Source organism: Diceros bicornis, chromosome 39, assembly GCF_020826845.1.
Source record: "Diceros bicornis minor isolate mBicDic1 chromosome 39, mDicBic1.mat.cur, whole genome shotgun sequence".
Lineage (NCBI taxonomy): Eukaryota > Metazoa > Chordata > Mammalia > Perissodactyla > Rhinocerotidae > Diceros > Diceros bicornis.
In genome coordinates this window covers 19,120,707-19,136,195 of record NC_080778.1, presented here as the reverse complement: position 1 = coordinate 19,136,195, position 15,489 = coordinate 19,120,707, and the positions used below count along the sequence as shown (strand labels likewise).

General features: G+C 41.6%; 1 protein-coding gene across 8 annotated transcripts in view; it reads right to left on the bottom strand.

Annotated features, from left to right (window-relative positions):
* Positions 1-2,396: 2,396 nt before the first annotated feature.
* HECA (hdc homolog, cell cycle regulator) overlaps positions 2,397-15,489 on the bottom strand; it is a 108,725-nt gene continuing 95,632 nt past the window's right edge. For 5 of the 8 annotated variants that reach the window (XM_058534173.1, XM_058534170.1, XM_058534171.1 and 2 more), the window contains exons 3-4: positions 8,949-9,103; positions 2,397-5,978 (exon numbers count right to left, since the gene is read on the bottom strand). In XM_058534173.1, coding sequence (XP_058390156.1) covers positions 5,814-5,978; positions 8,949-9,103 — 320 coding nt within the window. In that variant the 3' untranslated portion in view covers positions 2,397-5,813. The remainder of the gene's footprint in view (positions 5,979-8,948; positions 9,104-15,489) is intronic. The other 3 variants (XR_009217200.1, XR_009217198.1, XR_009217199.1) reach the window with 3 other exon arrangements.

Sequence of the window (15,489 nt, the reverse complement as noted above, 5' to 3'; positions counted from 1 at the left end):
AGATACCAGAACCTCAGACACAAGAGTGAGAAGTTGAAAACGAAACACACAGAGAAATTGTTTGAAAAGTTAGTCAAAAAGGAAAACCCTGCCCAAAATGGACCGATGCCATCAAATCCAAAAGCTTGACGTGTCTGAATCCACAAATATCTCCAAGTTAGAGACTAAAGTGAATAAAATGATGGATTCTTAGTGTAGACTGTTAAAATGTCACCTTACACGAAGTTCTCTTCAAGAAATGATCTCACTTAAAAGGGAACAAAAACAGATGTCCACAAATTAGTGCACGGAAAATGAGATAAAACAAAATTATTGATTTCAAATATTATTTTTCACTTTTAGAAAAGTGTTCCTGTTGGCTTTCTTTTTTAAAAATAGGGGATGCTTTAAAATGTGCTTGTTGCCCTCATGCACGGGACCCAGCAGGGCCTCTCAGAGTGACTTCCGTTTTAGCACCTGTGCTGCTGAAGCAAGGGCCACTACACGTTTTAACCCTAGCACCTTGTCAAAACAAACCCAGGGTCTGCTCCCCTGGCTTAGCGGTTAAGCTCGCAGGCTCCCCTGCTGGCGGCCCGGGTTTGGATCCTGGGCGCGCACCGTTGCACCGCTTGTCCAGCCATGCTGAGGTGAGGCGGCATCCCACATACAGCAACTAGAAGGATGTGCAACTATGACATACAACTATCTGGGGCTTTGGGGAGAAAAAGGGGGAAAAAAGGAGGAGGATTGGCAATAGATGTTAGCTCAGGGCAGATCTTCGTCATCAAAAAAAAAAAAAAACTAAACCAAATTTACCTCTCAGCTGAGAACAAAGTACCCACCCATTGATCTCATTCTGAGGACGAGAAGAGGGAATCGACTTAACTCCCAGTTAGCCATGAACTCTGTGAACTTACTATGTAGATTTAAGTTCTCTGGGCCTAAGTTTGTCTCTAAAATAAGTACAATACTCAACGCAATTTAACAAATACACTATGCGACTACAACGAAAAGCACAGCCCTTGCTCTAAGTTTTGGCATCCCTAAATCCTGTGACTGCTATGGCTATGACTTCTCCACTTTTAGGTTTCTGAGGAACGTAACTAGATATTCTAGACTTGATTTAAGATATGCTCTATGTTTTCAATCAGGGTATCAGACCCACGTGCACGGTGTCCACCCACCACCAGGAAATGGTGCCAAGCTGGCCGATTCCATCTGAACACTGACCAATGGAATCAGTGCTGTTCTATTGACTCCGTGAGGCAAAGTGCTTTGTTTATTTTTATTTTTTGCTATCCCCGAGGCTTAGATCAAGCTTATAAAGTCACTACCACAATGCTAAAGACTGCCATGAGAAGAAAAATATTCCTTAAAAATACATTATTTCAAATAGTACATCTGTACGGTTCTTGACTGTCTTCAGATATTTCACAATCATTGGGGAAGGTTTATCCCAGGTGTGGCGAGCTGAGAGAACATGAAGAGCTGAAGACAAGCTTTTTTTCCCAAAATTTAACTCTTTACTAGAGAAAACAGCCTACATAATTAGCCATCTAATTGCTGCTAAATTTAAGTCAAAACATATAAGATTTAAAGAAATGGAAACCACTAAGAACAAATACGACTTTTCTTTCATTCAACTTAATTCCTATCCATCAGTTTAACTCTGGTTTTTTCCTACTACAGTTAAGAACTGTACTTTCCTTACAATTGCAAAGGAATTTTGTTGACATAAATTACCCTCGTAGAAATCACAATATCCCAAGTCCTTAACCCTTCAAATAAAATAAAATTTATGTGTCAGAGTCTGTAGTAAATAAGTGGCTTTGAATCCACTGGCAGACGGGAGACTCTCTCCTCACCCACGTCTCCCCATCTTACCCCATGTTCTAATGTTTTATAGATTTCAATCCATTGGCTGAGACTATCCGAAATAAAGGAGACAAGATAAACTATACTTGATCACAGTGCATAGTGTCAGCAAGAAGTTTAATTACAACTCAGTTTCCATTTTCTCATAATGAAGAAGCATATAATCAAGTCTCTTCATTATGAAAATTGTTACAGGTCTAGGAACCAAAGAAAACACTGGTAGAATAGGATTATCTATCTTTTCAATAGAATTCCCTATAACCAGAACAGTAATTTTGGACTCTCCATAGGGAACCAGCTTTGTTATACAGGATGCTCGCTTGGTTGCAGAGGGAGTTTACAGGTGACACACCACTTTCAAGCAGCACAAAAAATTCACAGGTTTTATTAGCTGCAGTGCTGACTTGGGCATGGCTACTGAATAGGGATCAAAACCTCAGCAAGTCTTCTCTACTATCTTTTCTGATCAAACTAGCCCAGGCTTGAAAACCTTGAATCCCAACAAAAAATAAAGTGACACAATAAAGAGAGAGAGTACAATGTTAGTTTCTGAAATTTTATTATTTTAATACATACATTTCACAAACAGAAACCTTCTAAGACCACATACAATTCCATAACCAAATGTTTCAATTTTATCAACATTCTTTAACTATTTACACTGTCTTCCCTCCACAAAAGTGCAATCCAAGACATCTCAACAAGAAATCTTTACTGACAAGAATATACTTTTGAGCTGGTTTTAATGACGCCCATCCACTATATTTTCTTTCAATTACCTGGAATAATAATAAAGTCAACAGGACATTGAGATGAGCTGGGTTAGGCAGCATCCTAATATAGGAACCAAAACACTGAAGAGCACCTTCTCCTCACCTCCTCCCCAACCTCCAAGGAAAATGATCAAGGCTGCCACTATGAGACTGAAGAGAAAAGCAACCTGGAGTTACTGACCTGGGCTCAGGAGAACAGACTGGATGTCAAGCACTGGTCTTACAGGACAAAACCAAAGATCTCAGCAAGTTAGTTTTGGTTGTCTAGCAAGTTATGCATCAGATATCTGTTAGTTTTAGGGTTTAAACATCTAACAATATTCTTTCCTGATGAGTTCATTTCCCCCAAACAGATACGAAAATGCTTCTTACTCTAAAAATGAACATCTTTTACAAAAACTGGAAATTAATGACTGCTTAGGGAAAGCTCTTTCTTAATTAGAATGGGACAATTCACCCCACTCCCCAATGTCATGCCAATGTCTCTCTCTTAAGGTATAAACCCAGTATATCAACTGCTTCAGATGCAACCAGAAGAGACTGGAGAGCTAAGCTGGTCTGAAGAGAAAACGATGAGACCATCAGAAAGTCTTCTCACTAAGTTAAAGCAGATAATTTTATTTGTTCAAGGTAGGCAACTCTTTAAAATAAATGATAAAAAAAAGTTAGAGTAGAAGAAAAATCATGTTGAAATTATTACTCACTTATGAGTGCTTCATGTTATTGAACACTATTCATCAGAAAAACAGAAAATGGATCTCCTGCGTGACTAATATCCTTTAATATCCAAACCACACAAATAATTATCTTTTTTGACATATTCCAATTCCCATCGAGATAGAGCAAAGGACTTGGAGAGAGTGTGGGGAAAATATTAAGGTCGGCAGATTTCCAAAATAAGATTTATTCTTCACATCGTTGCACACTCAATTACATTTTATTCTCAGATCAGCCAAATTTTCCCTTTTAGACGAGAATGCAATGCCTTAAAGGCAAAAGATATCCTCAGATATGACACCCAGGCCTCTCCTTTTATATAACTGTGGCATCCACAGAATCCTAACTTGATCATCAAAATAAAGGCCAAAAGCAAATTTTACCCAATTACATTACAGTGAAACCTCGTCATACTTATTTTTCAGGAAACAGAAAACAACAGAAGGAGAAAACACTGAATGCATCATACACGACACTCACAGCAGTTTTAGACTGAGGAGCTTGCTGAATGCGATCTCTGTGGAAACTAAGCTTCAGAACAACAATATAAGCAGGTTTCTCTATAAAAGTTTGGGTGGGTTAGAGAGCAGCATTACAAATATTTTACTATTCATTTTAAATTCAGACATAAAATCCAAATGGTAGTCTGAAGACAAGAGACACTTACCAATTTTTATACTTGGGTACATGAGAGAATCAACAGGGAAACAGTTAATTCACAATTACAGCTTTGTGTATTAAAGACAAATTAGCAAGGGTCATTCTTACAGACCTGTTTTAGTTGCATCAAATACCATCAGACCAATAATGATTTTTTGCTTCTTATAGGCATTGAGCATCTCCCCCATTGTGTAATATTCCTCAGATCATCAAACACCAAACTAGATGTGGTAAACTGAATTACAATCATCCAAACTGAAAGGATGAAGAACGTTAGTCAGTACATTGGTTCTTTAATGCTGTGTTGTTTCAAACAAAACATCAAATATTTCATGTAGCAGAAATGAAACTCACTTGCAATAATGCCCAAACACTTCTGAGAGGAAAAACAACCGTTTTTCTGAGAAAAAAATGGGATAAACCAAATGAGTAATATAAAATGTTCACATAACCCCAAATTTGGCTACCCATAAAATAATTATATTTTCAGCATTCTTTTGGCATATATGCCTATTATACTTGAAATTATCCAATTCATTTTTGAGAAATCATATTCCAATTCTATAAGGGTTTGGGTGTCACCTATTAAAATCATCAAGATCTAATGAACAGAAGGCTGTATTTTGGAAAGTCCAAGGCTCTGACTAATCCAGTTACATAAATTATCATCTTTTTTTGCCAATGGTAAGGTATCATGGGGATCTTGAGAATGATCTATTTTCAAACATATTGTTATATGTTACAATCCGTGATTTTCCAAAATGAAACATACTTAAAAAGAAAATATTAAAATTATTCTTCTCTTCATATCCTCACAATTTTTTCCCTTCCTTCCTAGGGTCAAATCTTTGATTTTGGAAACTCAACATTAAATGGGTAAAACATGGCCATGAGCACTTTTGGGGAAGGTAAGTGTGGCAGTAATGGTTCTGAAACTCCCCAGTTAGAGTCTGTGCTGTGAGAATTACCTGTCAGAAGTTCTGACACCAAATGGCACTTCCACAGTGCAACCTATGGAAATCAGCACTGCCCAAATCAAGCTGTTCCTGGATCCTCCTTCAGAGCTGATGAGACCAACTTCGAAGACAATTCAAATAACGGGGGTCTGCCCTCTTGAGTGAATGTCATCACTTCCATATTCATCTAGTATATTCTCTCCGTTCTAGGTCAGCTTTACTAAAAGTATTTGCAACACCAATAGCTTTCATATGTCTTATAATTTGGATATTATTTTCAGTATGAAAACAGACTGTTAAATCACAACAGTGACGAAACCGCGCTCATGTCCGCTTTCAAATATCTGTCCATGAGGGTAAACTGCAGGTCAGTGTGTGCTGCAGATCGCCACACCAGGACAGACTAACACCGTCAGCTCTCCAGGCGCAGACTTACATTCACGTGTCACGTGGTTTTCCAAGGCCCAGAGAAGACCTAAGAGTGGGTCTTTAGACAGTTAACACTTTAGTAAAAGCTTCCTCCCAGCTCCTACCATGCTCTTAGTGTATAACCACATAATCCCTTCCTAAATTCACCCCATCCTCCCCATCACCTTAAAAGCTGCATGAGAGACTCTAGGTGACAGTGAACTGCTAACTCGGACTCACAGGGTGACCCATTTGGGCTCTGGTCATGACCACAGACTAACACTCAGGAGTCGAGAGAGGGCAAGCCCCATCTTAGTGGCACACACACAAAGGAGCTCTCTGTTAAATTAGAAAAGAAATTAATGTCACAGAATGTTTCCCTATAAAAGATATGTAATAAAGTAATAATATCAATAAAATAGCTATTACTAAAGCAAAGCTTTCATCAATAAGCTTCGAGAACTTTGAAGGAGGAAAATGGCTTCACGAAATGGTAGTCCAGGTTCCCGCAGTGCGGACACTGCTGGACGTTGCTGTACTCAGAGAAGTACTGCATCCCGATGCGCACGTCGATCACGGGCTTCCCGCAGTGCTTGCAGTTCAGGCGGGCCTGCGGGGACACGGACACGTCAGCCGCCACCCTTCTGCCCCCAACACTGTCCAAGTCACCCAAACCAAAATGCAAGACTGCCACTTCTGGGAAACTGAGAAGAGTTCAGTAACGCAGCCTTTTATTACCAAAAACAGGGTAAGCAAAGCATGAGATACACAGATCCAGTATTCATCATCAGGCTGCGAGGTGAACAACTCCTGATTTCTCTCCCAACAGGCAGCATCACCTCCTGGTAGAAAGAAAATTCTAAACTTGTAAACTTCCCCACTGAAGTCTCCCTGACAATAGGAAACCCCTTTCCTTGGATTTTCAGGAGTGGCTGAAACTGACATTCCTCACCCAAACCTGCATGAAACTTTTCTGAAGATTCTAGGTTTATTTTAAAAACTCATATATATTTTTCATTCTACTCCTTTCTGCATTTGTGTTTTCTTAGATGAAAAAACAAAATTTCCCTAAAATATTCAAGTAAAATTAACAATCCAGGAAGAAGAGCTGTGTTTACCCCGAGGCTTCTGCGCCCACTAGCACACTCTCTCTTCACTCACACCGGCCTCGCTCACAGCACAATACTCAGCTGCCAGCACTAGGCCCAAGGACGTGAGTGAGTAACCAGAAATTATAAATACAGCAGACTCTCAATTTAGATTCATTCTAAAAATGTACTAAACAAGTATAACCCCATTTTGTCCTCAGAACACTCCTGTGAGGTAGGTAGGAGCATGTGAATTTTAGATGATGAACTCGAGGCACCTGTTGATAAAGCAGCACGCCCAAGACCACAAGCGAGGAAGCAGAAAGGCTAGGATTTGAACCTCAGGAGCCCACCCCAGGGCCCACACTCAGCCATTACATGTACGACCTTCCTGTAACCTGAGAGAAACTCCCTTTAATTGACTCTCTCTCTGAACAACAGTAAAAGTGAGATTCTGAGCAAACCTCTCTCTTTAACCTGTTATTCCTTTCTCCAAACTAATGATTGCTTATTTTTGCCTCAGAGCCTTATTGAAGACTTTCCTTGATTCCTTAGTAGTGTCTAACACTTGTACCTCCACAGTGAATATAGTTAATTGATATTTTTTCAAAGTTAAACAGTAATCAAGCCTGTTTTCCATTTCAGTAGAGGGCCAGAAAATAAAGGTCTGGGCGTCGATTTTTTAAGAAAGAAATATATGTGGCAACAGGCTGAGTGTGGCGGGATGCCATTCTGCTTTTCTCCCTACAGATAAGGAAATAATCCCCCCGCCTCCCAGTGGCGCAGTAGAAAGAATACCAGACGGGGAGGCACAGGCTCTACCCACAGCTGTGACACACTTGTGTGGACCTGGGTAAAACATTCAATATCTCAGGCCTCCATTGTACGTGGAAAATAAGGACGCTGGACGAGATCTTCCAGGGCCTTCCCAGTGCTCACATTCTGTGAGTGACAGACCCAAACATTCTCTCACTTCCTCACTTCTTGAAAAGATAACTATCTCTCGTGTGTGTGTGGAGAAAGGGGAGCCATTTCCTTTCGCCTCTCTCTTCTCAAGAGCTGGCATTAAGGAACGGTGCAGATTATAAAATACTGCAGTGAGTAACTAAACGACTATGATATCTCATTTCTAAGGCTAAGTTTAAAAATGGAAATGTGGTCTGTGTATTAGAATACCATAAAAGTTGTCAATCCTATCGAATCAAACGACAGGCTATGGATGGCCACTGAGGTCTTGCAGGCCCATACTTCTCTGCTGAGATCTAGAGCAGAGCAGAAATAATGACTCTGCCAACCTTTTAATTCAGCCAACAGGTTATCTTCTGAATAAATTGCTAACCACAAGGACATTCTCTTTACAAAAGTCCAACCATAACGCTAAAGATACAAAACTGCAGTAACTAATGAAGTGCTTATTAGTTATTTATATTAAAAGCCAGGCTTGGCCACTGAAGAGTCAAGGGAAATCTCCCTCCTACCCATGAAAATCAGGGAATTATATTAACAAGAGCTTTCCTTTCCCCAAGCACTTGGAAATAAACCAAGACATTTCCAAGGATTTTGTTTTGTCTCTTGTGTTTCTCTGGACTTATCGGATGTGTTTTCACATGTTAATACTTCCTCTTTTCCTGATGAAAGCTAAATTTCAGACGCTCTCTTAGCATCAGAAAATGCCTCCTCTTAGCAGTGCTTTAAAGATGACAGATCTTTCATGTCAACCTCAAGCACCTCAGAAGGCAGGCAGGCAGCGCTGGGTAACCACCGTCCCTCCCTCAGAAAACAAAAGAAAATCCTGGCTCTTACAGAAAGTGAAACTTTCTTTTTCCTTTTAAGTAATAACTTTTTCTTATTAACAATATATGTTAATCATACAAAACATTAGAAAATATAAGTAAACAAAAAGAAAACTGAATAAGGGGCTGGCACAGTGGTTAAGTTCGCACACTCTACTTCTGTGGTCCAGAGTTCACAGGTTCGGATCCTGGACACGGACCTACACACCACTCATCAAGCCATGCTGTGGCGGCATCCCACATACAAAATAGAGGAAGACTGGCATAGATGTTAGCTCAGGGCCAATCTTCCTCACCAAAAAAAAAAAAAAGAAAGAAAGAAAGAAAGAAAACTAAAGGAACCACTCAGCATCCCACCATCCAAAAATCACCTCTGGGAACAGGCTGGCAGATCCCTTTTCCTGTTCACTTTTTACAAGTGGAAGCATACTATTATGTCATCTATAGCCTGCTTTTTTGACTTAAAGTAGTTCCCACATAATTACACATCATTCTACAATACCCCTTTTTAAGGACTGCAGAGCAGTCCTTCATTGCTGGACCCTGGGGGAGTGTTATGACTGCTCACCACTGCAGCATCTTCTCTGTGCTCTCATCCTCCCCCAGCCTGACCATGGTGCTGCCTCTAACTCCTCTACACTCGCTTGGGGACAGAAGCCCGGGATCACCCACTGCTTGCTCTGAGGGGTCAATACCAACCTGACAGCACGGAGAGGCGGCCAGGATGTCGTAGGTGTACATGGTGCCCAGCTGGTGCCAGCTGCCGTCCCACCGCGACTTACACTTGATGCAGATGATCTTGTGCACCCCTTCCAGGCAGTCCACGCACACCGCGTACAGGTGCATGAGTCTCCCTGCGCACAGAAGACACAACACTGAGAGTGGCCATCAAGGAAATCACCTTTTGTCTCTAAAGGGGACACAAAAATGGTTCACCTATCAATTATAAGAAACATTTTATCGTTTTTTTCTTTTTTTTTTTTTTTTTTGAGGAAGATCAGCCCTGAGCTAACATCCATGCTAATTCTCCTCTTTTTGCTGAGGAAGACCAGCTCTGAGCTAGCATCTATTGCCAATCCTCCTCTTTTTTTTTCCTCAAAGCCCCAGTAGATAGTTGTCATACTTGTACATCCTTTTAGTTGCTGTATGTGGGACGCGGCCTCAGCACGGCTGGAGAAGCGGTGCGTTAGTGCGCGCCCGGGATAAAAACCCGGGCCGCCAGTAGCAGAGCGTGCGCACTTAACCGCTAAGCTATGCGGCCAGCCCCATTTTATCATTTGGATAAATATAAAAAGCAAAATAGATGACACTTATCACATAGCCCCAAGATGTCCTTCTAGAATGATGAAGAATTACTAAATGCTGTCAATGGGACATGTACCTTAACTTCAATCTTACTAAATACTCACTTCAATTCACTTTTCTAACAAGTGCTGACAGGTTTACAGTGGACACCCGAACTCAAATGACCAAGCCACAGATGCTCAAAACCAGCCTGTGAACACGCAGGACTTTCTGCTCAGAAGTCTAAGTGTGGCATACGGAGACTGAACCAGCAATGCTGGTCTGTAGTTATGGGCTTTCAGCCACCGACAAGTCCCATCATAAAGAAGTCAAAAGTCTGCCTTGGTATTGGTGGCCCAGAATTATACCACAGCCAAAACTACTATGTTAACTGTCCAGGCCTCCAAAATTGCTCAGCTATCACCACATCTAATTTAGGAACCAGAATTATAACTTACTTGTAAGTGGTTTTTTAAAAGGAGTTCAATGTCTTGTTATTTACTGGGCTCTTAAAAGTCACAACCCATTCCTCCATTATTCAGCAACATCAAACGCTTGTGAAGGGAAGACGTCTCCCTAGTTTATACGGAAGAGTTAGGGTTCAAATAACTGGGAAAGAGTCGGAACGTCCAGGATGGGCCTGGGCAGTGTGTAACAGCCACAGCTCTCTCCACGCGGGATCAGGGAGCCCGCTGTGCTAACACTGCCATCAGGAGAACGCACGCTCCTCAGAGGCTTCTTCTTCAGAGTGCGCTGCTCGCGGCCATCAGCCAGGCCGCGGCTCTTCCCCTTGCCGTGGTAAGCCCCAGCCTACTCCTTACAGTGGAGAGGGGCATGAGGTTCTTAGAGGGAAACCTTTTATTGCATTTGCTCACAAGACTCTCTCCCTCTTTGAGGGCAGGAAACATGTCTTATTCATCCTTGTAGGCTCAGTGTCTAGCACAATGTCTGCCATGTGAAAAGCACTCCATATTGTATGTTGGATGAATGGATGTTAACAGCCAAAGACACGACAACTTTAGGGGCCTCTACGTCAAAAACGGAAAAGGCAGTGGCTGGCCCAGTGGTGTAGTGGTAAAGTTCGCGCGCTCTGCTTCTGGCGGCCCGGGGTTTGCTGGTTTGGATCCCAGGTGTGGCCCTACGCACCACCTGTCAAGCCATGCTGTGGCGGCGTCCTATATAAAGTAGAGGAAGATGGACACAGATGTTAGCCCAGGGCCAATTTTCCTCAGCAAAAAGGAGGATTGGCAACAGATGTTAGCTCAGGGCTGATCTTCCTCACAAAAAAAAAAAAACACCGGAAAGGCGACAAGAGCTTCTTGCGGTACTGCACCTCTGTTCTAGAGCACCAAAAATAAAAAGGTCTCACATGGCAGGCCCACTTGGAGTGGCCGGGGGACATTTCAGGACGCCAGTTCAAGCATCCAGGAGCCACTGGATTTCCAGGGCTTCGTTTCCAGTCTCCCTCCTAGATTTACTCACTGCAATTCTCAAATATTCAAAGATATCTGGGAGGGGGCCAGGAAGGGTGGGGGCAGGGACAGACACAGAAGTCAGGTGTTGGCAGCAACGACCGCGATGGTGGAGTTGACAGGGAACTCGTATTGAGTGCTTGCCAAGGGTCTGGCGCTGTGCTACGAGGCTACGTGAATCACTTCAGTTACCCTCACAGCAACACGACGCAGTAGGCATTACTGTTATTCCCACCTCAGACAGGAGGAACAAAGGCTTAGACTAGAGCTGGAGTCGCTCGCCCAAGTTCACAAAGATAATAAGTAGCAAAGCCTACACCTAAATTCATGTCTGTCCGACTCGTCACCTCCAGGTACACTCAGGCGAACGCCTGGCCCGGACTGAGTCTCTAGATTGGTTTCATTACCACTACACAAGGTTCTAAATACAGAGAATTTTAAATTTCTAAACTCCAGAGTTGTGAATTCAGGCAAAAGGTAGATCCCCGAGAGAACAGTCACACGTGGTTCTGAGCGATAAAGAAGTACAATAAGAACTTCCCAATGAGATCAACCCTAACAAATTACTAAAACCAAACAAAAACATCTCTGAGGAGGAGTCCGAGAGCAGAGGACGGGGAGGAGGTGAGGGGTGAAGGCAGGACAGGGAGTGACCACCCCCACGGTCCACCACTGGAAACCACTGGTTATTCCAGCAGCCTGTGATCAACTCCTCTGGGACCTGTGGCCTGGAACACAGCCTTTCTACTGGTGCTGAAAATGCTTTATGGAAAACATGGCTGGGACTCTGTGATGAAAGAAATGATTTACACTGGCTTGCTAGAAAAAAGATTGCATGAGCTTCTCTGAGATGTGGCAATAAAAACACTGACACACGTTAAGGCCCTGCCTGTGGCACTGACTTGTCTGGTACTTGATAAAACACCCTGATCTTCAGATTCTATCATCAATAGCTAAACTCAAGACCTCTGTAGTACATGCCTACCACATTCACTGTCTCTCTGTGGATGTGTATGCACTTGTGTGTAAACACACACACACCCACAAACACACACACAGTTCTCAGGGCCATCTAATTTTCACCTTTCTCCATCCCCTCCCTGAGCAATACGCTCAAGATGAGGTCTTGGGCTCTGTCACACACTCTTCCTTTTCTTTCCCCTTTCTCCCCATTCAGGAGCTCTTCCACTCTCAAGGTTTTAACCATCACTGTTATAAAATACGCTCCCCCAGGTTTGTCCCAAATGCTTACTTCCAATAGCACTTACGAGACACCTGCACACAACAGTCCCAACATTCTTCAAACCCAACACACACCAATGCCCTCATTTCTGTGCCCTGAGATCAGGTCCCTTTCCCAACTTTCTCCACTCCTGCTCGTGACAGCATCATCTATCTATCTGGTCTAGACCAAGGTGAGCCAACAAGGACACATCTTCATCCTGTACAGTCAAGTGGTCCCCAAAGCTATAATTTTTCCTTTAAAATAACCTCTTGCAGATCTTTCCACCTTTCAGCTCCCACCATTACCCCCCAGCAGTCTCTCACCTCCTTCCATCTAGATTAGGGATACAAGCCCCAACTCACTGTACGTAGGTTCCACTCCTTTCAAACAACTTTTCCCCCAAGCGATCATCTGCTTTAAAAATCTTTTTTAAACCCTTCGATTCATAAAGAACATGGCAAACTCTTTATTATGGCTTGAAAGAACACCCACAACCTGTTCTCCACCTACCCTACTCATTTTCCACTCTAGACCTCTGCTCCAACCAAACGGTTTTCTGTCTCCTGACTTTTTTTAACCACCATGTCTTTGTCCACATTCCTCCCTCTCCTTATCAATAAACACCTGATGTGGCTTGACCTCTGCTTATCAAAATCTAGCCCACCTCTGGACATCTGCCTTCACGTTGGTTCCTTTGACTACCCAGGCCAAAGCAGCCACTTCCTCCTTGGAAATTACAGGATGCTTAATTAATGTACATAATACTCAGGAGTAATTTTACAGGTGGTACTAGCACTTTGGCATGATAAAGTTCCATTTTCATAAAAGCAACTTAACATCCTAAAATTATAAATTGATGATAGGCAAGGACTGATAGTACCCAGCATATGTATGAAATTCATAAGTTTGACTGGTTGACGAACAGACTGAATGAAAAGAATTTGTCCATCATGAATTAAAAAAGAACAGCACTACTCTTAAGTAGCCTGTACCCTTGAACCCTCATTCATCCTCATAAAGAACACTTCCAGTCTTACAATGGTGAAGTAAAGGTGTTTCCACCTACTTCCCTCTAAAATTGTCCCCAAACAGTATACAAAACAAGAAAACACAAAACACAAACTTCGTCTTCCATGACACTACAAGGCACCTAGAACCCTAAACCAAAATACGAGGTCAGAAATCGTATGGAGGAACGGTAAATGGTTTAGCTCCAAGACTGGACAACAAGCACAGGGGACAGCGGGACAAGGTGCTGAAAGGGAGACAGTGGGGAATACAAGTAACCTACATTCTATGCAACTTTCCATCAAGAAGCACAGTCTATTACTCATCCCCTGAACCTGGGCTAGCCTTACAACTTATTTTGAAAAACAGAATGTGATAGTGATATTACTCAGTTCCAAACTTAAGCCTCTCTCGAGAGAGAACATGCAGCTCCCACTCTCACCCTCTTGAATGCTGTCCTGGGAACACCACATGAAAAAGCCCAGCTGGCCTCTTGGAAGATGAAAGACTCTAGAACAGGAATGAGCCATTCTAGCTGGGGTGCCCGAGGCCACCAGGCGACCAACTGGCAGACACGTGTGAGAGGCCATCCTAACCAACTAACACATAGAATTGTGAGAAATTATAAATCATCACTGTTTGAAACCACTAACTTTTGGAGTGGTCTGTCTTATAACAAAGACTTAAGACATAAGGGATTAAGTGAAACTCCAGAAAATGAATGAGACCACTCCCTGCAACTTCAGCTCCCTTTCCCAGCTAAGAAAGATAAGACAAGAAATTGCATCCTTGAAACAAGAACAGGACGCTATTAAAAAGAGCTCTGGGAAATAATAAATATACCAACAGAAAAGCTTAAACTCGGCAAAAATACTGGACTATAAATAAAGTCAAGGAAATCTTCCAGAAAGCAGAATAAAGATAGAGAGATGAACAATAGGGCCAAAACATATATAATAAAGGATCCCCCCAACTCAAAAACAGTATTAATCTAAGAGGTCCAATATCTAACAGTGTCACAGAATTTATTAAAAAAAAAAAATGGGAGGAAATCATCAAAGAAATAAATTGGAAGAAAACTTCCCCAAACTGAAGACCACAAGTTTATAATAGTCAAACAGCCAAGAAAGCACCCTGCACAAAGAATGAAAGAAAAGACTGACATCATGGTGAAACTTCAGAATACTAGGGATAAAGAGAAAATCTTAAAACCTTCAGGGGATGGGAGGGGAGAATAAGGGGAAAGGAATAAGAATCATATTAGACTTCACAACAGTGACACTGGAAGATAGGAGACAGTGAAGAAATGCCAAAATACTAAGGGAAAAATTTATAACTTGGAACACTACACCCAGCCAAGTAGCAATCAAGTGTGAAGATAGAATCAAGATATTATCAGGCTTTCAAAGTCTCAAAACATCTACACCCATGCTCCCTTTCTCAGAAAGCTCCTGGGGATGTTGCTTAACAGACTGAGGGAATAAACCAAGAAAAAAGAAAATATGGGATCTAGGAAAAAGAAGATAAAAAAAATAGGAACGCAATTAAAGAATCCCTAGAAGGCAGCTACATAGTAGCAGGTACTGAGTGCATAGGACAGACAGGAGCACAAAGATGAAAGGCTCCATGAAGGAAATTTCTAGAAAAAACAATTCATAAAACGTCTGACAGGTATGTGGAAATGTTTTTGAAGGGTGGTTTGGAGAGCTGCTGGAGAGTGAGACAACCAAAGTTTTGAACAAGGCTAAGCAAATGAAAATGTGAAGCAATTATTAACTTTAATAAAAACAAAAGGTGTCCCAGAATATATTGTACTCTATATAGGAAATACACTCATACTTCTATACTTCTTGGCTCAACACTAAATATTTATATACTCATAATAGTAAAAACATTAAAGATTTAACCAAGAATTGTGATATACTATCCTGATAGAAAGGGGAAGAGGCAAGAAAGCATAAACAGCCATCTACCTTAAAAGTAAGTCAATAGGTAATATCTAAAATTGGAGATGAAGAGAATAGTTTTGAAATTATGATGGTAAAAACCTGAAGAATCAGTTAAGATTTGAAAGCGCTTGTCTCTGGGAACTGAGACAACAGGGTGGGTGGGAAAAAGACAGGTGGGGATATATCATTTTTACTATAGGCTTTTTTAGCACACTTTTAAAGTTATAAACATGTTATATGTCATGTGTCCCATTTTTATATAAATCCAATAGTTTTATAAGAATTGACAGATTTCTCACTTA